Raw genomic sequence first — 26,153 nt, 5'->3', positions numbered from 1 at the left:
GTGTTTGTACAGATGTCTCCCACTTCATTTCCTTGCACTTTTTTTTTAATTTATTTTTTAATTCTCATTTTGTACAAATTTTTTTTACATTAATAAAATATACTTGTTTACAAGTAAACAAAATACCCCTCCCACCATGAATATAGATAGACTTGCTTGGGTGAAAAAGTAATGGGGAGAGGAAAAAAAATTAAAATTAAAAAAAATAATAGTAATAATTGTAGGTATGGCCAGGTGGCGCAATGGACAAAGCACCAGCCCTGGAGCCACGAGCACCCGAGCCCACATCCAGCCCCGTAGACCCAACAATCACCCAGCCGTGTGACGTGCAAGCCACCCGATCCCCACTGCCCTGCAAAAACCAAAAAGAAGGAAAAAAAAGACCCAAAATAAAATAAAATAAAATAGTAATCATAGTAGGGGTGGCTGGGTGGCAGACAGAGCACTGGCCCTTGAGCCAGGAGCACTTGGGTCCAAATCCGGCCTCAGACACCCAAAGGTCACCCTGTTATGTGGCCCCAGGCAGGCCACCCAGCCCCACTTGCCCTGCATCCTCCCCCAAATAATAACAAAAAATGTGCTTCAGTCTTTGTTCCAACACCATCAACTCTGTTGTGGGTGGATCACATTCTTTATGATAAGTCCATCACAAAAGTTACTTCCATATTTTTCCAACATTGCCATTGCTGATCGCAACTCCCTCCTTTCTTATTTCTCCACTACCATGTACTATATTTTCTCTCTCCTTTCACTCTGACTCTGCTGTAGGGTTGCTGAGTGGCACAGCAGACAGATCCCTGGTCCTAGGGCCAAGAAGCCCTGAGCCCCCATACCACCCCTTAGGCCCAGAATCCACCTGGCCCTATATTCCTGGGCAAGCCATCCAATCCCAGCCCCTTGCAAGAAGTAAAAAAGAAAATGTTATATCTGACCACTCTCTCCCCATGGTCCATCCTTTCCTCCTTTATTCACATCCCCACCCCTTCAACCTGCTCCCCCCTCCTTCTTACTCCAGTTGTTTATACCCCATTGAGTATATTTGCTGTTTCCTCTCCTAGCCATCTCTGATGAGAGCAAAGGTTCCCTCATTCCCCTTGCCTCCCCCCTTCCATATCATTGCAATAGCTCATTGTAATAAAAAAAATCTTATTATGTGAAATATCTTGGACTATTCCCCCTCTCCTTTTTCTTTCTCCCATTCCATTTCCCTTTTTTTCCTATTGACTCCATTTTTACACCATATTTTATCTTCGAATTCAGCTTTCTCCTGTGCTTCAACTATAAAAGCTCCCTCTACCTGCTCTGTTAACTGAGAAGGTTCATATGAGTATTATCAGTGTCATTTTTCTATGCAGGAATACATGCAGTTCATCCTCATTAAGTCCCTCATATTTCCCCCCTCTCCTCCAATCTCCATGCTTCACCTGAGTCCTGTATCTCAAGATCAAACCTTCTGTTCAGCTCTGGCCATTCCAAAAGGAACCTTTGAAATTCCCCTGGTCCATTGAAAGTCCATCTTTTTCCCTGGAAGAGGACATTCAGCCTTGTTGGGTAGTTCATTCTTGGCTGCATTCTAAGCTCTCTTGCCTTCCGGTATATTGTATTCCAAGCCCTACGAGCTTCCAATGTAGCTGCTACTAAGTCCTGTGTGATCCTGACTGCAGCTCCACGATATTTGAACTGTGTCCTTCTGGCTGCTTGTAATATTTTCTCTTTGACTTGGGAGTTCTGGAACTTGGCTATAATATTCCTAGGGGTTGGTTTTTTGGGATCTCTTTCTCTGGGGGATCAGTGGATTCTCTCCATTTCTATTTTGCCCTCTGCTTCTAGAATATCAGGGCAATTTTCCTGTAGTAATTCTTTGAAAATGATGTCAAGGCTCTTTTCCTGATCATGACTTTCAGGTATTCCAGTAATTTTTTAAATTATCTTTCCTAAGTCTGTTTTCCATATCAGTTGTTTTTTCAATGAGATATTTCACATTTTCTTCTAATTTTTCATTTTTTTGGTGTTGAAGTATTGATTCCTGATTTCTGGTAAATTCATCAATCTCCCTGACTTCTATTCTTTGTCTGAAGGATTTGTTCTCCTCAGAGAGTTTTCTTATCTCTTTTTCCATCTGGCCAATTTTGCTTTTTAAAGCATTCTTCTCCTTAATAACTTTTTGAACTGTTTTATCCATTTGACCTAAGCTGTTTTTTAGCATGCTATTTTCTTCAGCATTTTTTTGGATTTCCTTGACTAAGCTGCTGACTTCATTTTCCTGTTTTTCCTGCATCTCTCTCCTTTCTTTTCCCAATTTTTCTTCCAACTCCCTCATTTGATTTTTAAAGTCTTTTTTGAGCTCTATCATAGCCTGAGCCCAATTTCTGTTTTTTCTTGGAGTCTTTAGATGCAGGAGCTTGTGCTTCCTCATCTTCAGACTGAGTATTTTGATCCTTCTTGGGCTCATTTGCAAAATATTTCTCAATGGTCTTCCTCTTGTTTCTTTGCTTGTTCATTTTCCCAGCCTAAGCCTGTTTTTTGGGGTGCTTCCTGAGCTTTTGGGACACTCCCACAAGGGTCTCAGTGTATGAGGTTCTGTCCTCCCTCCTGGTCTGTGAATGACCATAAGCGCTCCCCTCTGCCACAGGGCCGAGATGGGGGGGGGCCCTGTTGTTCTATGGGGGGGCCTAGACTGGGATCCATTCACAATCTAGATTAGGATAGAAAAGCCCTATGTAGTGTTGTCCCTAATTATCAGTACTTCTGCTTCTGACTTCCACTCTCTTTATATGTCTGTTCTGTGAACACTGGGGTCTTCTGATTCTCCTAGAGCATCACTAATCAGAATCTGACAAGCTTCCAGGCTCCCAGAATGTCTGATTACTGTGGACTTCAGACCCTTGCATAGTGTCCCTAGTCAAAGCAGTGCAGGTTTCCAACTTCCTTAGAATTTTCCTTGTCAGAGCGGATTTCTGTCCCTTAATTCCTTACCCTATCATACCAAGTTAAAGCACTACTGCATTTTCAGTCACTGTTCTAGAAAGCTTTGGTCCTGCTTACCTGTGTTCATGCAGTCTTTCTACTGAAGCCTCTTTCTCAGTGTCTGCACTCATCTTGCTGTCTTTTTGGTACTGTCATGGGTTAGATGTAGAAAATTACTGTGCCTTTTTAGATTTCTCAATCATTATTTGATCTTATATCTTTTTTTTTAGGTTTTTGCAAGGCAAATGGGGTTAAGTGGCTTGCCCAAGGCCACACAGCTAAGTAATTATTAAGTGTTGGAGACCAGATTTGAACCCAGGTACTCCTGACTCCAGGGCCAGTGCTTTATCCACTGCACCACCTAGCCACCCCAGATCTTATATCTTTTTTTTAAGATTTTTGATGGAGTATATATGTGGGAGAGATGACAACCATACATATTGCCATCTGAACTGGAAGTTCTTTTTTACTATTTTGTGATACTATATTGCTTGCTCTTCATCTTCCCCATCCTCCTATATAAATGTATGCAAAGATATTTGTGCTGATATTGCCTCCGTTTACTGCATTAAAAGCAATTAAAGGATTTTTGTTTGGGGCAATGCTTGTTTGGCCTCCTCATTCTAGAAACTGATAACTGATAACTGATAAATTCTCTAAGATAACTAAAGTCAATGTCTTTTATTAATTTCTCATTTCTCAAAGTCAATACATTACTTAAATAGATTGAACTGTAGCTATTGTAATTACATGGACCTTTATCTTTTCTTTTCTAATTTCACTTACTATTGATCATTTATGTAATCAGTTGATCTCTCAGTAAATTACTGATCCTGAAAGGACTACCAGTTTAGGGAACTAGTCATTTATAGGCAACATATAGGCAACTTCATTTTTTTTTGCGATGTTGTTCTATGCTTGCCATGTCTACTCATTCTGACTCTCTTCTTGAAACATATAAATATATAATATTTACATGGCATATATGTATCATATAGGTATGAGATTTCTGAATAATACTTTTTACCTATTATGAAAATTTTTCACATTTTAAAAATAAATTAATCCTCCTCCCTCATGATAACCTTTGCATTGAGGCAATCAAATTTCAAGACATACATAGCATTCTCTCCAGGAGCATTCACCTCTCAACTTGCTTGTTCTTTCTTGGATGGGTTAGATTCTCTTCGGGTCTTTATTGTAAAACAATAATTTACTGGTCCCCCACAGGTCTACTTGACTTTCATAGTTACACAGTAGAAAACAACTAGCTCAAAGCAAAAACATTTGTTTAAAAAGTCAAAATAAGAACAGTAGCTAAAAAACAGTCTTCCTCCCCCGATAAACCTGTGGTCCACTCTTCTCTGTATATACATACATCAGATACACATGATGTTGTTAGCACAGACATTATACTGTTAGGGAAAAAGTAGAATTCACATTTCAGATAACTGTACTGATCTTTTTCTTTTCATGATGTCCCCATGCAAGATTTTTGCTCTAATGGAGAAGTCATTATGTTAGGCTCTCTGGGGATTCCTCTCTAGGCAATTTTCTCTCAACTGCCAGGAGTAGTTTGCAATTGAATAGATAATTGACTTCTCTGATGCCAGAAGTCAAGCTCTTTGAAGTTGCTTCCTTCTTCCAAGTTTTTTTACCTCTTATTGGGCTGGTATCTTCAAAGAAAAAGACCAGGACTAATGGAGAGGATGAAAAAGAAAGAGGAGTCAGCCCTTTCTCCTTCCCCTGCCTTATGGAGCGCTGCAGGGATCACACTCTGCCTAGCTGTTTCTTGCCTCAACTGCCTTTTACTGTCTTCAGAGTTGGCAGTTGAGATTTTGAAACACCTTTATTGAAATAATTATTCTTTAGCCAACCAATGGATAGGTGCCTTTCTAATAGAAGAAAATGTCTTAACAGTCAAGTCTTTGTACTTCATTTAATATATTAGCACCTCATTACCTGTTTCTTTTTCCCCCCCTTACTTTCTGTGATTCCATTAGTTGGATTTGGGGGAGGATATTATGACTGTGAAGCAACTCTCTTCCACTCCAAAAGTGTATACTTTCATTTGGTTTATAGGCTTTTGTCAAATTATTTTACAACTTCTCTAGTACTTTTTCTTCTGTGGTAGATATTGTAGCATTCATCATGTGCACTGCAAATAAAAATATTCGTGTCCCATGCAATGACATTTTTTAGAGTCATGATGAAACTAGTTCTATCAATTATTTGTTATTGATACCATTTTAAAGTTAAAATTTCTTTATGTCTCCTGATTTCATTTTATATTGAGAATTTGCAAATAGTGTGGTTTCTTTCCTCTAGTAGTGTATCAGATTGTTCATCATTGTACAAATATTTCACAGTTAAGAGTAACACCAGTTAAATTAATGTTCAAAGATATTCTAAAAATTTGGTGGTTCTTTGCATACTCTTCCTCGTTAGGTAGGCTTATTCTTGGATAACATGACCTTGATGTCCAGAACCATACTGAAACCTGTTGGGACTACACTGTGTTGACAGAACCCAAGAATACTTCTGTGCTACCACAAGGGATCTGAAAAAGAATTGCTGAATTACTTGTCTCATTTCAGTTCTGAGTTTTGGAAAACTGCTTAAATTTCTGAGGCTGGAATAAAAAGCCTGTTTTAGAGGAAACAGAAGAGATATTTGGAAAATATATCTGATGTCTACTACAGAGACATGATATAGTAGTGATGGTGAATTTAAATTATATGGACATCTACTGAAGAGCAGTAGAACTAATAACAAAGTGGAACAAATAACTCCTTAATTTGCCTTAGTGATGTTTTATCCTTTACACAACTAAGAAACCAACAAGGAGAAATTCTGTTCTGGATCCATTTCTCACTTTAGGGGTGCTGGGAGCAGTAGAAACCCTGGTGGGTAGTAACTACTCCCTCTTAAGAGTTTGTGATTGAGAAGGGGGAGGAAATCTGACATGTCCTCCAAATTTTGGGAAAGCACATTTGAAAGGGTTTAGAGGAAAAGATAGGTAGGATTCTGTGGACTAAAAGGCAGCTATGTGAAAATAAACTGCTGGCATAAAATGAAATTATAAAGATACAGAGGAAAATAATTCCAGTGAGGAAGAAAGAAGGAAAAAAGGAACCTAGAGATTCACCATGTTTAATTCAGGCCCCTATTACCTGTCACCTAGATTATTACAAAATATTATTGTATCTAATAATATCTAATTAATATGATCATTTCTAATTTGTCTTTCTACCTCAAGCCTCTCTCCACTGCAGTTCATCCTATATATGGCTGTCAACTTCATTGTCCTTGATTTCCCTTCTACTAAGGAAAATCAAGTTGACAGCCATATGTTAGATGAACTACAGTGGAGAGGTTTGAGGTGGAAAGACAAAGGGGTTAAATGTGAGAGATGTTATGGAGGTAGAAGTGGAAAAATTTAGGAACTGATAGAATTTTGGGGTGAAAGAAAGTGAAGATTTGAAGATAATACCATGGTTAGGAACCAGGACACTGGAACACAGTGGTGATTCCTTCCATAAAGAGAAATTTAGAAGGGTCCATGTGTAGGGAAAGGTAATAGATTGTTTTGGAAATGTTGAGATATTTTTGGAATATCAACTTTGAAATGGCCACTAGGCAATTCATGATGATTAAAACTAAGGGAGGAATTTGAAGCTATATATGTGTGTGTGTGTGTGTGTGTGTGTGTGTGTGTGTGTGTGTGTGTGTAGCTGAAATAGAGATAAATTCCTGGGAGCTGATGAAGTCACAGAGAGAGAATGTAATAAAGAAGAAAAGGACATGTCTCAACAGTTCAATATAGTAGCCAGAAAACTCCATCTTTGACTGAATTAGAAAAGAAATAAAACTTCCAAGAATAGGAGGTTGTATTCTCATTGTACTCTGTCCTTATCTGTTCCCATATGAAATATCAGGGTCAATTCTAGACATTTAGAAGGATATTAAGGAGCTTCAGATTGTTGAGAAGAAGGCAGCCTTGATGGTTTTGGGATGCAACTTTATGTCACAGAATAATGAGTTGAAAGAATTGGGCATATTTAGCTTAGAGAAGAGATTTGAAGGTTGGTGGTGAAAATGTTAACTGTCAGGAAAGAGCTGAAGGATTGTTATGCTGAAGAGGGGTTGTTAGATTTGCTCTGTTTGACCCTCAAAGTCAGAATCTAGAACAATAATTTTAGGGTACCAAGAGATAAAATAGGCCTGTTGGTTGGAAAAACTTAGAAGCAATCAATCAAATTGTTTTAAAATGGAATGGAGGGCCTTGAGGAGTTATGTATTCCCTTCCTTGGACATTTTCAGCTGGATGATGTCTTTGGGATATGGGAGAGTAGCAAGTTTTTTGGTATGTACATTGGATTAAATGTCTACTAAGATTCTTTCCTTTCAAATTCTGTGATATTAGGGATAGCACAGACAAATTTTATTATTTTGGGCAAGAGAGGGAGATCCTAATGAGATTTCAAAGACTAAAATGATGACTCTGATGATAAATTTCATCAAAATGAAGTTTGGTTGGACAAATATATAAAGGCCTTCACTACTCTGATAAAAAATACATAAAGGATGTGGAAGAATGTGTGTAGATAAATAGTTATTGTGAAAAAGATCAGGGGAGTTTTAGTCACACATGTCTATGAATTGACAGTATAACATGACAGCCAAAAAGCTATTGTGCTCATAAAAAATATAGTGTCCCAAACAAGGGAAAATGATAATCTTGCTGTGCTCTATCCTAATCAGATCACATCTGGAGTATTGTTTTCAGTTCTGGGCACCACATTTTAGAACATTGTGAAGGTGAAAGCATCTAAAGGAGGATAGATTGAAGAAACTGGAGTCTTGAAGAAAATAAGACTTCTAGGGGAGCTTTCTATTTCAAATTATTTGAAGGGATTTTTTGGAAGAGAAGTTAAACTTGACTTGCATTGTATCAGAAGTTAGAAGAAATTGTCTACAAAATCAAAGATAGGCAAACTTAGATTCAGTGTAAGATGAAACTTGCTATTGATTAGTGTTTTCAAAAAGTATAACGAGCCATCTTATTAGATAAGGAGCTTATCACAGTGGGTAACTGGTTTCCTCTATAAGTAATGGGTTATTCCTTTTTCTGTATTTTTGATTGGAAACCAGAGGACTGCTTGTGAGCCATATTTAATTAGGTTGTTTGTGAAGTCCCTTTTAACCATGAGGTGTTGGTGATTTTATAAAAATGACTACTATCCTACTGATCTGAAAAAAAAATAATGTATCACCAGGCCATTAGCACTTTTCAAACCAGAGATCTTTTAGACTTCTTACTTAAATAAAAGATTTAATATTTCTACTAGGAATATTTGTCTAAACTAGCTTTACCTGGAGAAAAATGTGTAAAAAGTAAATGTCTAATTTTTTTTCAGGGTACCCTGAAGAATACATCAGAATCAAAGAAAATGTGTAAAAGGTATGTATACCCTACAGATGCTTGATTCAATTCATCAAGCATTTTTTAAGTTTTGGGCATTTTGTTGGGTGTTGGGGATACAGAGATAGCAGTGAAGCAATCCCTACTCTCAGGTTTATATTCTACTTGGACAAAGTTACATGTTCATCAGTGAGTATATACATAATATAGAGAGAATAAATATAAAATTAATTCAATCAGGAGACAGCACAAACAACTCAGGGATATCAGGAAAGGCCACCCGAAGAAAGAGGCACTTATTATACTTTAAAGGAAGAAAGAAATTCTACAATAAAAGGGGGTGGTCTTGGAGGTCATCCCACGTCTGTACAAAGTCTTGTAGGTGTCATGCATATGTAGGTGCCAATAACTGATCATTTTTCTTTTGTTTTCCACAGACCATGTATTCTCATATTAGACTCCTTGAAAGCTGGTTCTGTACAAAATACAGTTCAGATTTTGAGAGAGTGAGTAATATTATTATAATTTCTATATGTCTATTTTAAAACTTCCTAGGACATTAAGTTTCAGAACAGTTGCTGATCTGCATTGGTGGAGGAGCTTTTCTCATTGAGAGTTTTTGAGGCAGCTAGGTGGCACAGTGGATAGAGCACCGGCCCTGGAGTCAGGAGGACCTGAGTTCAAATGTGACCTCAGACACTTAATAATTACCTAGCTCTGTGGCCTTGGGCAAGCCACTTAACCCCATTTGCCTTTCAAAAAACCTAAAAAAATTTTTTTTTGACAGATAAACTTGCAACTCCAAATCAAAAGAAAGACATGTCAGTATTTTATTTTATTATGGTAAGGTTTGCTATTTTAACATTATTATGTAATATAGTATTTTCTCAAGTTATTTCCTTAACAAAAATGTTATAGTAAGTGTATTAGTAAGTAAAAGAAATATTTTGTCTATTAAATGTTTATGATAAGTTCAGTTTTTAAAAAAGATCTTTTCACAAGTTAAAAAATTAGGGGGCGGCTAGGTGGCGTAGTGGATAAAGCACCGGACTTGGAGTCAGGAGTACCTGGGTTCAAATCTGGTCTCAGACACTTAATTACCTAGCTGTGTGGCCTTGGGCAAGCCACTTAACCCCATTTGCCTTGCAAAAACCTAAAAAAGAAAAAAAAAGAAAAGAAAGAAAAAAATTAGGGAATCTACAAATTAAAAAATTTTTAAATCCACAAATTAAAAATATCTGAAATGTAAATTAGTATAATTTCTTAATTTTAACATTATTTGCATTTTTTTCTAAAAGTTTTTTCATTTTACTTTGTAGCAAGATTTTGAAAGAATGAATAAAAGGAGACGAACTGTAGGCCTTTAAAAGGACAGATGTCCTGATTTTTTAATAAAGTGTGTGTGTGTGTGTGTGTGTGTGTGTGTGTGTGTGTGTGTGTTTATGTGTAGGGGGAGAGTGGAATCTTCAAACTAGAAATCCCTGAGTTTGTATTCCTGGAAAAATTCTTTAAGTTTTTAATAAAGGATGATTGTTGAATTTCTATAAAAGAGAACATCATAAAGCATAGCTTCATCAATAATAGATCATGTCAAATGAATCATTTCCTTTTATGAGAGGGTTCCTAGAATAATAGGTCAGGAGAATGCTGAAAATATTATTTACCTAGATTTTAATAAATCATTTGACAAATTTTAATTTTGATTAAGTGCAACATGAGGGTATAATAAATAGATTTGGAATTGGTTAAATGACTGGACACCTTGCACCTCCCATTAGCCTTAATTTTTTAAGATTTCCAGTAGTTTCCCAGGGATCTCCATTTGAACTTGTCTATTTAACATTTTTATCAGTCAACTGGATAAAGATGTAAATGGCATGTGCCTAAAATTTTCTGGAGTCATAAAGATGAGAGCAACTAATACACTGGATAGCAGTTTTAGGATTCCAAAAGATCTTGATTGTCAATTCTAGAACACTGAACAGCACCTCCTGAAAACAATTTCAGTGGGATAAATATAAAGGTTAGTTCTAGGTTCAGAAAATCATTGCCATGAATACAAGTCAGGGAAGTTATAAATAGTTATCAATTCATCTGGGAAAAAATAAACTGTGGGTATTACTCAATTACAAGCTCAAAATAAGCCATCTTGTGCTATTAACACCAAAACAACTACTTTAGTTTTTGACTGTTTTAAGAAAGACCTGGTGTTCAGGAAGAAGATGGAGATAGGTCTTTTGAATTTTGCTGGGTTCAGGCCACATCTGCATATTGTGGTCAGTTCTGAGTGCCACATTTTAGGAATGTTGGAAGGAACTCTAGGTATGTTTAGTCTGAAGAAGGAAGATCTAGTCAACTTTAAGTATTTCAAGGACTGTGCTGTGGAAGAGGAACAGACTTGTTTTGCTTGCACTTAGAGGACAGAACTAGAATTACAGTAATGCCAAAGTGGAGGGTCTGACTAAAAAGGAAATGATTCCTCTCACCTAGTCAAATTTTTTTTTTCTTCAAGCAAAGACTATCCGATCTCTTCTTGATGATGTTGTAGATGATATTCAGGAATAGGTTGAACTAGATAGTCCCTGGAGTAACTTTCAATTCTGAAATTTAAGAACTCAAGATTTTAAACTGTATATCTAGCCCCTGGTGGGAAAAAAATGTATGTATTTCTCAAATTGAAGAAGGAAAAGTTTGAACTTTAAAATTAGAGATGATCTGTTTGGTGTGAAAGAATAACATTTTCTTTTAAACTTAGGCTATTGGATGTTTGTTTTTAAGAACAATTTTAGATTCCATCTTTCTTGGTATTTTTTTTTAGGTGTTTGCAAGGTAATGGGGTTAAATGACTTGCCCAAGACCACACAGCTAGGTAATTATTAAGTGTCTGAGCCCAGATTTGAACTCAGGTACTCCTGACTCCAGGGCCGGTGCTCTATCCACTACACCACCTAGCTGCCCCAATTCTATCTTTCTTTACTGTGACTATATTGCTCTGGATTTGTGGACATGCAGTTAGTTGTTCTGTTGACCTATAAAGATATACTCAGGACCCTGAACTTTGGGTTTGAATATAAATGTATTAAATTATGCTAATTTAAAATTTTGCTAACGTACATAGTGCTTTTTAAAAATCTTAACCTGTAAATTAATATTTATGTGGAGATTATACAAACATGTGCCCCTCGTATTAATTAGGGACCCCCCAATATGTTAGCCTGATTGTATAAAGATGGATGCAATATAACTTTGTAGGTTTATCTTTAGACATTTTTATTGAGATATAAAATTCAGCAACAAATTTCTTTCTTTAACCTTTGAACCTGTTGCATAGAGACAAAACCAATTCCTACTTGAATTACTCTACTCATTGTTGGTTGGTTCCAGGTACTTGGAAGTAGAATGGGAAGTTAGACGAAAAACACATCGTGAATTCAGCAAAACAAGTATGGTTGACTTGTGCCCTAAAGTTCCCAAGCAAGATAACAGCAGTGATTGTGGAGTATATTTACTACAATATGTGGAAAGCTTCTTCAAGGTATGTGGAATTAATACCTTGTTTGTTGGACTTTTATGAGATTAAGAAGTAGAGGTAATTCAGAGTTGATATGTAGTTATTTTTTTCTGAATATCTTTTCTAAGGGGTTCATACTGTTATTGCATATAAATATGGATTATATTATAATTGAAATTGATTATCTAATTTGATGATGAAATAATTTATTAATTAATATATAAAATGCACTTATAAAATCTTTAGTGACATTAGACCGGTGAAATCACTGATTAGTATTCATTTTGAAGAATAGTTCCATTTTTATTCAGTCCACTGAAACACAAATCATATATTGTAATCAGACAGTAATAAAAGTACAATAAGAAGAAGGAATTATTGCTGCTACAAATGTGGGCATTCAGAATCACCTTTTGGGTTAAATGTCATGGTTTCATTATTTCATCTATGGGCCTCTGGAATCTGAGCAAGAGCATCATGAATTTAGTTAGCTTATAAACTTACATGTTTACATGAGTGGGTCATGAACCATCTGCTTAAAAGTTCTTTAAAAGCATGAAACAGTTTTCTTAAAGTAAAATGAATATTTTAAATCATTGGGGAGTTGTGATGGTGGTTAAGTATTTTTCTTTTTGTGGTTTTCCTTTCTATTACTATACATGATACATGATATGGTATAATTTTTTATAATATGAATCTGTCTGTACCCTATCCAAAGGAATTTAATTACTAGAAGACTAAAAGTATTTAATTATATCAGTTTATTAATCTGTTAGTAGTCCCAGTTATGAGGCAACATTCTTTAGAAAGAATGACAAACAGATTGTGTGACCCAAGATCTTTTTCTTGCTCAGTTGATGAACAGCTGCATAAACTTCAGCAAATCACAACTCTCTGGGCCTCAGTTTACTTATTTGTAAAATGAATCAACCAGACTACATAATCTTTAAGGACTCTTCCGGCTCTATCATGTTATAAGTCTGTGAATACAGAATACATAATGCCTGTGGATGATGTTATAGTGAAGTTCCATATTTAATTATAATACCTTAATATCAGTGAATTTGGGGCAGTTAGGTGGTGCAGTGGACAGAGCACCAGCTCTGGAGTCAGGAGGACCTCAATTCAAATCCACACACTTAATACTTACTTAACTGTGTGACCTTGGACAAGTCACTTAATCCCATTGCCTTGCAAAAAAAAAGGGAAAAATCAGTGAATTCCCTATCTTTTCCCATATCTAATGATATTGTCTTGAGTTAGTTTGAATAATCCTTAAAACTTTGAAATGTATTAAAGTAATTCAGTTTTTTTTTCCTTTATTAGGATCCCATTGTTAATTTTGAATTACCACTGCACTTGGAGAAGTGGTTTCCTCGTCAGGTGATACGGGCCAAACGGGATGATATTCGGGAGCTGATTTTGAAACTTCATTTACAGCAACAGAAGGACAATAGTAGTTAATTCATCATTGATGGACATTTAAGTGGTGTTTTAAAAAATTATTAGAAAGCTATTTATCAGCTGCCTGCAAAGAAGAAAACACCTTGTAGTTAATTTTGTAAATTGTTCAAAATTATTTAAATTGTATAAGATAATTATTGATTTTATTTGGTTCTGATAGATGGGGATAAAGGGATGGAAATAGGGAAAATGTAGATAAACTTGTTAGATTCAAGTTAAAATTTGATAAATATTTCATATTTTTTTCAGTGAATATGCTTGGACTATGCAATAAACATGTGTTGTGAGAATGTTTTAACAAATGATTAAAAAAACCCAAATAAACCACTATATAGTTTTAACATGTACAAGACTCTGGGTACAGGACTATTTAGTCCTCTGGTACCAAAACCCATGCTTGGCAAGTCACTTCACATTGTAGCTGTTCTTTGCAACTCAAGCATGCCATATGAATACTGTGTATTTTAAAATAATTATTGCTGAATGCCATTTACGGCATTACTTCTGTGTAATATAAAATAGGAAGCTCTTAATGTGAGGTGGTTAAAATCCTACTGAAGCATCATGTACTTTGTCAATCTTCTAGTTAGGTGATAATTCTACTCTGCTTAAGTTGCAATGATTTTTTTCCTTCCAATTCCATTGAAATTATTTAAGAGGATTAGGGAATTAGTCATTTATTTAGGACAAAATTGGGAAGAAATTTAAGAAATAAAATGTTTTTTTATGTGAATTCATTTTTCTTTCTAAAATTGGAAAAATACTTTGATTTTTAAATAACAATGTTTTAAAATAATAATACTTTTTATATTATATTCATTGATATCTTTGTAAAATAAAATAAAGGTATTTCCTCATGCATTGTAGGAGTATACACATCCCATTATTGAAATAGATAACTCATTTTTATGAAGATAAAATTGGTCTCATTTACTTTCTGTATTCTTTTTTTTTAGGGTTTTTTTTTTTTTTTTTTTGCAAGGCAAATGGGGTTTAAGTGGCTTGCCCAAGGCCACACAGCTAGGTAATTATTAAGTGTCTGAGACCGGATTTGAACCCAGGTACTCCTGACTCCAGGGCCGGTGCTTTATCCAATATGCCACCTAACCACCCCTACTTTCTGTATTCTTAAAACTTTAAAAAGCTAAGTATACACATTTGTCCATTTATTCCATTAGCTTGTTATAATTCAATATACATTTTTAAAATCTATCAGTACAACAAAAATTGTTTTCACCCTTTTATCATATTTTTTTTTTTCCCAGAGGCTTTCCTAAGAGAGCTGAATTCTTCAGTACATATTCAGGCAAAATTTTACTGAATCTTTGTGATCCTAGTGGGATTATATCTGACTAGACTTCATGACTGTCTGTTAAATATAATTCACTCTGATGTTATCAGAAATATTCTGAGGACAGATAATCATATTCCATTTTCTCAGATAAGAATTTTTGTAAGAATATCATTTTATTCTCCCAACTCAATTTTTTCTTGGATTTTTATCATAATTGTATGGAAGGAAAGAAAACCGAGGCTATTAGAAGTGAAGCTGAAAGGCCAAGCAGTTTTTTCCAAGTAATATGGTTGAGGTCACAATGTCTCAGTGACTTTTTACTTTTTTTAATTTTGTCATCACTTTTATACTGTTAAAGATATTTGTCTTTTGGAGATCTAATATAAGGAGGATATAATTATATGTCATACCCAATTTGTGGGACAATTTTTCTAGGTGACTTAATTATTTTGTATATCTTATTTTGGATATAGCAAGTATAGAAAATCTGCTTGTGCTTTCTTAACATTTTCATTTGTACATTTTTCAAAGATAACCATTGTCATTATTTTTGAAGATTTGTTAAAATACATATCCTCCCCTACCAATTGATGATGGAACTATTGTGTTTTGAGAATGATTAACAGTGTGTTTGATATTAAACACATTTTTAAATTCATCAAATAAATGTCTTTTTTTCTAAAGGAAGTTGAACCTCAGAGTGCAATTTTTATAGTTGTTACTGAATAAAGTATATAATATAGTATTACCTTAACCAGCATAAATCATATTTTGTATGTGTCTGGTGCCTATGATTTAAATTAGATTTACTGCCTTTTATAAAGCAAATGGGGTTAAGTGACTTGCCCAAGGCCACATAGTTATTAAGTGTCTGAGTTCAGATTTGAATCCAGGTATTCCTGACTCCAGGGCCGGTGCTCTATCAAATGCACCAGCTAGCCACCCCTTATAACTTGTTTTATAAAATGAAAAGACCAAGTCTTTTAGCCAACTCAGAGGATGGGAGGCAGAAAGAAGAATCTGGTGTATATTGATTCTTGTTAAAGCACAGAATATAAAATTAACTACAAACCTGATAGATTTGTTATATAAAGGTCTTTAGACTATTTTGGAGGCCGAATTTCTTTAAATGAAGACCTTTAGCTTTTTTCATAAGTTAACATTATTGATACCTTGTTTGTTGGCCTTTCATCAGTTAACACATTATCTTCATATACATTGTCTTATTTGTAGGTGGTGCAGATCTTAGCTCCATTATTATAATTGAAGCAACTAAGTCTCAGTGAGTTTAAATGATTTACCCATGATAATGACGGTAATAAATGATGAAAATCAAGATTCAAATCCATATTTTCTTACTCCCAAGTTCAGTGCTGTTACCACTATGGCATAGTGATATATATTTTAATCAGAAAGATTTACATATTGGCTATAATACAATGGACAAAGAACCAGCTTGGTGATAACAGTCAATTTATTTTCATGAAAAAAAATACTTTCTATTAGCTAATAAGATTGTTTCATTGACAAAACTCTTAATTTCATATAAAGGGTAATAAAAATGAATTTATATAATGATATATCTACCCAGAAGCAAATGATATCTTGTGCTTTATATTTATATATAGTACTGAAGTCTAATTGTTCAAATGAGATTATGTAAATAGGTACTTTATAAACCATTATTAAAATTCTATTAAAACTACTTACTATTACTAATACCACTACCCCAAAGAGAATTCACAATCTAGTTTCTAAAATCTCCTAAATTTTATTTTATACAACTCTATGAACCAGCTTGTGGTAATATTTTTAGATTATAGCTTAAACTATCTCCTTTGTCAAGTAACATCATTTAGTTAAGGTATTCCATTTTGAGGTTTGAAGTGCAAGTAGCTTTAAAGACTGAAACTACTTAGCACTTTATGGACAATTATAATCCAAAATAAATACCATTAAGTTGTACTCTTCTACTTCTTAGACTACACAAATAAGAATCATTTCCAGGTAATCTATTGCAGTTAAATTTTCTGCTGGGTTTCAAAAAAAATAAATCTGGTTATCATGTTTGTTAGAATCCCACACTTTTCATTTTCCAAACCCAAATAAAATATGACAACTAATTTTTAATAAGCTGAGATTGCACCTTACACAGCTAGTGGAAATTCATGATCATCTGTTTGCTTATTAATGCTTATTTCTTACTGTCCCATTCCATTCTGTGCATTTTAAATGGCTCTTCTTTTCTTTTTTTTGCTGAATCTCTTTTATTCTACCTTGGTCTCCCATTCCTACATTTGTTACTTTGTAACAAATATGCATAGCATAGCCAAATAAAATATTCTCCAACTGGTTGTTTCTGAATGCCTTATTCTGCATCCTGAGTCCCATTACCTCTCATATCAAGAGGTGGGTAGCATATTTTAGAATTAGTCCTTTAAGGTTTGTGATGTTTAAAAGTTTTGAGAGACATAATTTATGAGTAATTAATCATTTTATTAATAATGTTAGCATTTTAATAAAAGAGATCAATAGCACTCTTGAAGTGAAAGAAAGTTATGGTGTGGCAGCTAAGTAGTGCAGTGGATCAAGCACCAGCCCTAGACTTAAGAGGATCTGAGTTCAAATGTGACCTCGGACACTTAATATTTACCTAGTAACTATGTGACCTTGGGCAAGTCACTTAACCCAATTTCTTGGCAAAACCAAGAAAACAAAGACAATAGTAACAAAAAAACACAACCATGGTGGCAACTTCAAGACTTACATGCCTTTTGAAATTTGAGGGTTTCAGAGGGTGGCTATCAACTCTGGTTAACAAGTAGTGAGAGAGAGAATGACTATATTACAATGAAGGACTGAACTTATTCTAATGAACTTTTATTATGTTATTTACTTATAAATTGGCCCCAACCTTGGACAATCTAATCAAAGAATTTATATCTCCCCTCCTTTCTCCCATAGTAGAACACTATGGAATTCCACATCTTAGATTAAATTCCTGGTAAGGAATTCCTTGAGTGAGCTTCGAAATGAAGACTTTAGAAAAATTGGATCTACCCATATTAAAAAATATTTCTCTCAGGTTATAGTTACTCCCTGTTGTTTTCGTGAGACTTGCTCAGGATGAAACAAAACAAGAATTTATAATTATTTGATGATGAGGAAAAGTCCTCTGAGTTTCAGCCTTAAAAACAATTAAATGTGATAATCTCAATTTGTCCTATTTGTCCTAAAAAAAGGGACATATATTAACCTCCAGAGTTTGACCTTAAGAAAGAGCAAAACAGAATTAAGTTAACATGCACGTTAATTTACTTTTCTCTAAGTTTGCTGATTATTCAGGCATGCATGGGGGAGTCTGACTAGTGAGCCAAATCCCCCCAAATGGAGTCCTTCACTGAGGCTTTTTATGCTATTTGTTAATGGAAGGTGGGATCTGAAAAACTACTTCTGAAGGTTCATCAAAGGAAGGGAGTGGCTTTTCAAACTAGGATCAGGGCTGGATACTAAACCCACCTACTAGGAGTGTACAGGTCATACTGAGAGGGATGGTTCCTTCCAAACCCAGAATCTTGTGCCTTATCAATTATGCCAGAACCTCCACAAATGTAAATCTCTCCTTCAGGATGTTGGTACACTTAGTGACCTTTGAAAATACAATGAAATTAATTATTAGAGGCCAATAATGGAAATTTACTAATCATTTTGGACAGAAGTCTACCAAATTCCAAGAATCTGGCTTACTATCCTTTTATCAACTTGACTGGATGAGGAGAACAGTCCCTAAATAGTGAATGTAATGTCGTAAAGTAGAGAAAGGCTATAATAGTCTGAAGGTTTACACACTAATTAGCTTCCTGGTCTCAAATTTGATAACAAGTTTCACAGAGGCTTTCGATTCTCAGTGGGCAAATGGAGCTGGTGGAATAGTAGATGTATTCATTGTCTGAACAAAGTTCATTAAGCAAACTGGCTTAATTTTTATTAGTTATTTGTAATCAATAGGATCCAACGAAGTTGATTGTATTTTAAGTTGTGGAACTTGAGAAGGAGGAAGGAAAAATGTCTTAAAACCTTTCTTGATTGCTAGGCAGGGCAAAAAGTAAATTGCACATGAGACACTGTCCTTGTTTAGTATGATGAGTGTCAGTAAAGAGCTTAGCCAGATAGATTAAAACAACAAAGAAAACAGTCCCTGCCATCTGCTAACCTAGAGGAGTTTTCCCTCCTCTTGCAACAACTAGCTCATTCTCAGGAAGAAGTAAAATTTTTTTTTCGTGGAAAAGAAATTTCAATGGGAAACATTTTGTTGTAAACTACTTTACTTTTGCAGTAGGCATTTATTTTTGAACAAAATTTAATTTTTAATATTTTTTTCTATAAAGGCATAGTCTCAGAAGAGTCAAGACAGTTCTTGCTTAATTGCCTAACTTCTAAGTTCCTTTTTTTAAAACTCAAACATGTTTTCTTTTTCTTGGAACACTTCCTTGGGTATTTTGATATTTGTCTTGATAGAAGGGGATCTTCACACTTTAACAGGTAATGTCATTTTTTTCTGTGATTTTAAGATAATTTTTCAGGAATAATTCTTTTATCTAAGTGACTGGCAATTAAAGAAATAGAAAAATGATAAGCATATACATTTATATTATCTATTTGGTCTGTTTCAACTGTCTTGAATCTCAACAAAGACCGCTTATTGCTTTTCTTTAGTAATTCCTTATCAAATTCATATATTTTGTTATTTGGGCTGATGATTTAGACCTGATATTTTAGTTCAGGTATTGATAGTTTCAGACATGAAAAAACATACCCTGCTCAGTCTATTGGGAAACACATTTGGTGAAATCTTTTTATTATTTTGTAATATAGAACAAATGGGGATGGCATACTTGGGTTTTTTCCTAACTAATAAAGTTACCTTATTGTATTATCAAACCCATTGAAAAAGGGAACCCAGGGAAGTTCTGCTTTTCCCCAGTAGCATTAAAATCCATGTAGCTATCACATATCTGAATCCCAAAACAGAATAGTTTAAAATGATTGAGTCACACATTGGATAATAACTTTGATCTATTAATACAGTGAGTAAAAAATTCAATTAAAAAAGCCTTTCTTTTCTTTCTCATTTTGACATTTGATGTGTACTTCATCTTAGTAACAATTTTAATAGTCCTGAAATAAGATCACCAAGAAGTAGAAATAGTAAGTGGAGAAATGATCAAATATTTAACTCCATAGCTTCCCCTCTCCCCATCCCTTTTTTACATGTCATCTTATACTTGATTGTTAATAAAAAAATGTTTTAAATACTGTTGGCTGCAAGGTACTTTCTTGTGTGATCTTTAATTCTGGGTAATAGACTGTTTTTGAACTTTCATCTGAAAATTTGCATATTGTTTTATTTCATAGCACAAACCTATTTACCCGTAGAGAAGATACAGGAACCCAAGGTTTCAGTTTCACAATTTGGAATGAGTCTACAACCCTCAAGCCCTCTGGATGCTGAAGAGAAGACTCTTGACTACAGAAAAAACAAAAGGCAGCTATTATTTCGCCAGAAACGAAGCACTTTATTTCCTAATGGGGTTAAAATTTGCCCAGATGAATCTATTGCACAGACTGTGGAAAACCATTTAAAATATTTTAAAGTCCGAGGTGAGTATTCACATCTTCCAACTCCCAACATACATACTCTACAGACTCCATGTTGAAGATTGGTAGAGCTTTCTATGTTGTTTAGTCACGTTTGAATCATCATTGCCACATTTGGGGTTTTCTTGGCAAAGATACTGGAATGAATTACCATTTCCTTCAACACATTTCATAGATAAGGAACTGAGGCAAACAAGATTAACTTGTCCATGGTCACACAGGTAGGAAGTGTCCCAGGCTAGCTTTGTACTCAGAAAGATGAATTAGTCTGACTCCAGGCTTGGTACTTACTCTGTCCACTGTATCATCTGGATGCCCCAGCTATTTATGTACATGAAGTTAATTCCAACAAGCTTCATTTAGATGGCATTTGGAACTTGACACTTTGGTCAGGGGTAGGTTAAATTTGATTCTTGTATTTTGTGTGAAGAAAGGACTTACTGAGAAAATTAATAGCCAAATTTTAGAGGAATTATTTAAAAGCATAAATTATTTTTAATCACTGTTAAAGCCACCTATTTATATTATTTGGAGGCTTTTTGTATTTAAATTTTTCCCATTCTCATAAAAAAGATAGTTTTCAACATTCATTTTTTGTAAGAGATTGAGTTCCACATTTTCCCCCCTCTCTCCTTTTCTTCCTTCCCCCTTCCCCATGACATCAAATAATCTGACATAGGTTGTTCATGTACAATCATATTAAACATATTTCCATATTAGTTATGTAATGAAAGATCAGAACAAAAGGAGAAAAAACCATGAGAAAGAAAAAAGAAAAAGATTTTAAAAAGAGAAATAGTATGCTTTGCTCTGCCATTCAGATTCCATAATTCTTTTTCTGGATGTGGATGGCATTTTCCATCACATGTCTTTTGAAATTGTCTTTAATCACTATTCTGCTGAGAACTAAGTCTATCATAGTCGATCCTCACACAATATTGCTGTTACTGAGTACAATGATGCCTGTGGTACTTGTAACTCAAATATTAGATGTGAGGGTTGAAGAACTGCTTCCAGTCCTATCTACTTATTGACTGCCAATGAATATATGTTAATGAAAACAACAATGAAAGACAAGCAAACTATGATTGAATGGAATGACTAATCTTGGTCTTGGAGAAGTGACAATGAAACACATTTCTCAGTAGAGTGGGAAGAGACTTCATTTGTGAAATGTGAGATATATTGTTAGACACTTTGGATTTGTTTGTTGCTTTTCTTAAGATGTTTTTCTCTAGTACAAGGAAGGGTTTGGTGAGAGATCATAGATATTCCCTTCTCCAACTCATTTCACGGATGAGGAAACTGAGACAAATAGACTTAAATGACCTGCCCAGGGTCACATAGCTAATGAAAGTGTTAGAGAGTGAATTTGAATTTAGGTCTTCCTGATTCCAGGCCTAGCATGCTATTCACTGTACCACCCAGTTGCCTCTTAGTATAAAATATAAAAGGTAACAATAAATCTTTTTTTAATTATTTATTGTGACCTTGGACTGTCATTTTACCTCTATTGGCCTCAATTTCCTAATCTGTAAAATGAAACTTTTGGGTCAGATGATCTTTAAGATCACTTTCTAGCTATTTAGTATAACATAATTCTCTAAAGATATATACTAGGCAGGACTTATGATTCTGTCAAGAGAGGATGCTTTTTTCTATTGATGTTTTCTTCAGATCCATTTCTACTTTATTAGTTTTAGCTATTGCATGAACCTAAAAGTAATAAAATTTTATTACTTTTTAAAGTAATCTATATAATTCAGACTGGTTTCCCTTCATTGGATATATTTTATTGAAATATTACTATATACTTTTGAATGAATAGATTTACTCAGAAGCATTTGACCTTAATACAAACATTCCCTTTGTACTGGAAAATAAACAAAAATCTAAGTCAGAAGTACCAATACTCTTGTATGTTCTCTAACCAATTATACCATGACCTGGTAGACAGAGTGCTAGATTTGGAATTTGGAAGATGGAGTGCTTCAGACTACTATTGCTAATGGTTGACACTCCTATATCATATAAGACTTATGAATTTCTTATGTATATTATTTCATTTGATCCTGTGGTACAGTGGAAAGCACATAATATCTGAAGTCAAATGATTTGGGACCAAATCCCAGTTTTGTCATTTTATACTTGTATAATCTTGAGAAAATGACTTACATTTTCTGGGTCTCAATTTCCTCATCTGTAAAATGCAGGTGTTAGATTAAATTGCCTCTGCAGTCCTTTCTAGTTCTAAATCTTTGAACTTTGAACATCCTGTAATCCTTTTCTCTGTGCCCACAGCATTTCATGATAAATGAGTTTTTGTTGTTCAGTCATTTTTCAGTCTTGTCTGACTCTTCATGATTCCATTTGGAGTTTTCTTGGCAAAGATAATGAAGTAACTTGCCATTTCCTTCTCCAGCTCATTTTATAGATGAGAAAATGAAGGCAAATGGGCTCATCCTATTTAATCCTCACAACAACCCTAGGAGGTATTATTGTTATTCCCATTCTATAGTTGACAAAACAGTCTACTGTAGGTAGACAGTGGTTAAGTGAGTTGTCTATGTTCACAGAATGAATAAAGTACTGTTTTATTTTTATTATGATGATTAACAATAATATTAAGTCTAATATTATAGTAATGGCAATAATATTTCTTAATGATCAGGAATAATTATTAATAATCCTAATCACAACTTTTATATAGCACTTATTTTGTGTCAGACACTGTGCTAACTGCTTCACAATTTTATCTCATTTGATCCTCACAACAACCCTGGGAGGTAGGTGTAATTATTATTATCCCCTTTATACAGCTGAGGAAACTGAGGGAGAGGGTAAATGACTTGCCCATGACCAAGGAACTTGAAAAGGACTGCTTTATTTTTATTTACTATGAAGATGCTATTAATATCAATCATTAGTAATAACATCAGATGTATTATGGTAATATTGATTGATAATATTATTTAATAATGATAATGTTATTAACAATAATCATCATAATAACTAACTTTTGTACAGTATTTACTATCTGCCATATGCAGTACTAAGAATTTTTCATACCTTGTTTATTATGGGTAGTCTTTTGAATACTGCTTTGAAAACTTTGTTGAAGTTTGCAAACATGACTAAATACTCAAGTTTTAATTATATATATATTTATTATTATTGTTAAATATATGTTTAGTTGTATATGATTAACAATAATCTCCCTGATTTTTACTATTACATTTGGAATTTGTACTTCAGTCTCCAATAAAAATTACAATTACATTGTTATGTTGTCTATTTCAAGTTACCCTGATTTGTGCAGTCTTAACTTCAGCTGATAATAATAGGTTACTAAAAATTTTTGGAAAAGAAATTTAGCTACCCTGACGTCCTCAAATACATTTTAAATGACACTAGCTTCTGGTTATGGGAAATGATACAAAGTCTAAGATGCAATAATGAGATTAAATCTAGATTAAATCCCAGATTTTCCTACTTCAGCAAATAACTAGAAAGCTTTCCCTTCCCCCATCAGTCTCCAGCACTAGGCAATTTATGTTATTAGCCTCATCATTCCCAAAAGATAGATATATTATTTTTGTAAAATGAAATCAATCAGGGTGGCTAGGTGGCGTAGTGGATAAAGCACCGGCCCTGGAGTCAGGAGTACCTGGGTTCAAATCCGGTCTCAGACACTTAATAATTACCTAGCTGTGTGGCCTTGGGCAAGCCACTTAACCCCGTTTGCCTTGCAAAAAACCTAAAAAAAAAATGAAATCAATCTTGGAGAGTAAAGCTTCATTCAGATTGCTCCACAGACATAAATATATAATCATCAGGATGTAATCTAAACAAATGCTGCAGGATTCTGTAAAGTGACCAGTTCTACAGGAGTAGGTGACATTTGCTCCTTTCCAGGACATATCTCCCCTCAATTAGGATCAGTCCCATTTCTGTTCATCTTTTATGTATGTGTCCAGTGTCATTGTGTTGACCTCTAGCATCTGGTTCCTCTTCTGGTATTCCCCAAGACTTCCTTTCTTAGTGCTCCAAATCTTTGCTTTTATTTCACCCTGTGAAAAATTACAGCCATGTTCCATTTCCTTAGCATCCTACTATCAGTCAGCTGGCAGATAGAAAGCCAGGCTGATAATCCATTTAAGATAATGTGATAACAACAATAGCAATGACAACAATAGGTGGCATTGATATAGTGCTTTAAGGTTAGTCATGCATTTTATGAATGTTATTTCATCTTCACAACAACTCTGGGAGGCAGAAGCAATCTATTTTTCTCAGGTTACAGATGAAGACACTGTAGCAGACAGAGGTTAATTGACTTGCCTAGTGTCATATGGCTTGTTGTTCAGTTGTTTTCATTATGATCCCATTTAGTATTTTCTTGGCAAGGTGGAGTGGTTTGCTATTTCCTTCTCCAGGTCATTTACAGATGAGGAAACTGAGGTAAATAGTTTGGTTTTGGTTTTGGAAGCAGAAAGAAGAGCTGTGAGCTTATTCTATGACATAACAATTGCCTCTCCTTTTCCCCTAATTGATCCTTTTGAATTATGATCTTTCCTTTACTATTCATGTGAGATGGAAACACACACAAAATTTTGTAACAACTCTTAGTCTACTTTCCTCTGATAATGATGGTTATATATGTCTGTGTATATGTTTGTATTTGGACATTCACATGTTGACCAAAGCAGGTAGGTTCTAGGATGAATCTTGGTGGCTAGATACTGGTATATTTACTTTCAGTCAGATGACTTTCAGTATTTTTCCATTTATAGTGAGTGGTCCCTTAAGACTCTTATTTGTATTCTCTGCATTCTTTGAAAATGCCCTCATTACATCTCCTAGCAAACTGCAAAACCCAGGGGATAAACACTGTGAATGAACTCTACTATTGGGAGTGAAATAATAATAATAATAATAATAATAATAATAATAATAAATAATGTTTGTCCTTCATTCTCAAAGAATACCATGACATCATGGAGGTGATGCCAAGACAAGCATATGAATTGGATTTGAGTGAGGGGTGGCTGTGCTAAGTCACCAGCCTCACTTTCTCCTCTAGAACCATCTGGCTCCAGTGGTCAGATATGAATCAGGATGACTAGAGATGGCTCTTGGATACAGGGCAATCAAGGTTAAGTGACTTGTCCAAGGTTACACAGCTAGTAAGTGACAAGTGTCTGAGACTGGATTTGAACTCCTGTCCTCCTGACTCTAAGATCAGTGCTCTAACCACTGCACCACCTAAGTGCCTTGTGGGTAAAGGAAGGAGTAAAGGCCACAGATGGACCATTGTAGTTATCATTAATGCATTCTATGAATTGGGTCTCAAGGTGAAAACAAGGCAAATGGCCTGTAAACAATCTCAAGATCCTTTGAAAAAGACTATTCAGGGGCGGCTAGGTGGTGCAGTGGATAAAGCACCGGCCTTGGAGTCAGGAGTACCTGGGTTTAAATCCATCTCAGACACTTAATAATTACCTAGCTGTGTGGCTTTGGGCAAGCCACTTAATTCCATTTGCCTTGCAAAAACCTAAAAAAAAAAAGACTATTCATAATATTCACTTTGTTCATTTTCCAGTGTGCCAGGAAGCCGTCTGGGAAGTCTTCAAGACCTTCTGGGATCGGCTGCCACGTCATGAGGAGTATCGGCACTGGATGGATCTCTGTGAGGAGGGCACTATAAGCATATTTGAAATGGGTACAAACTTTAGTCAGTCTGAAGAACACCAGAACCTGATTCTAAAGGTGGGTCCTGAAGAGAGGTGGGAGTTTCTGAACTATGATGGAAGCAGTCCTATGCAGCCAGCAAG

The 26,153-nt window shown here is 34.9% G+C and overlaps 2 protein-coding genes across 15 annotated transcripts in view; both read left to right on the top strand.

The window, feature by feature from the left end:
- The window catches only part of SENP7 (SUMO specific peptidase 7), a 199,930-nt gene extending 185,854 nt beyond the window's left edge, over window positions 1-14,076 (top strand). For 7 of the 14 annotated variants that reach the window (XM_074214360.1, XM_074214363.1, XM_074214364.1 and 4 more), the window contains 4 exons: window positions 8,388-8,431; window positions 8,830-8,898; window positions 11,777-11,927; window positions 13,230-14,074. In XM_074214360.1, the coding sequence (XP_074070461.1) occupies window positions 8,388-8,431; window positions 8,830-8,898; window positions 11,777-11,927; window positions 13,230-13,367 (402 nt within the window). In that variant the 3' untranslated portion in view covers window positions 13,368-14,074. Of the gene's footprint in view, window positions 1-8,387; window positions 8,432-8,829; window positions 8,899-11,776; window positions 11,928-13,229 lie in introns of all 14 variants that reach the window. The other 7 variants (XM_074214356.1, XM_074214355.1, XM_074214369.1 and 4 more) reach the window with 2 other exon arrangements.
- A 1,565-nt stretch (window positions 14,077-15,641) lies between these two features.
- The window catches only part of IMPG2 (interphotoreceptor matrix proteoglycan 2), a 216,666-nt gene continuing 206,154 nt past the window's right edge, over window positions 15,642-26,153 (top strand). The window contains 3 exon segments of the mRNA XM_074210988.1: window positions 15,642-19,203; window positions 20,077-20,322; window positions 25,922-26,088. Of these exon segments, the coding sequence (XP_074067089.1) occupies window positions 19,125-19,203; window positions 20,077-20,322; window positions 25,922-26,088 (492 nt within the window). The 5' untranslated portion in view covers window positions 15,642-19,124.

Source organism: Macrotis lagotis, chromosome 1 (genome assembly GCF_037893015.1).
Source record: "Macrotis lagotis isolate mMagLag1 chromosome 1, bilby.v1.9.chrom.fasta, whole genome shotgun sequence".
Taxonomy (NCBI): domain Eukaryota; kingdom Metazoa; phylum Chordata; class Mammalia; order Peramelemorphia; family Peramelidae; genus Macrotis; species Macrotis lagotis.
This window is presented reverse-complemented; position numbering and strand designations above follow the sequence as displayed.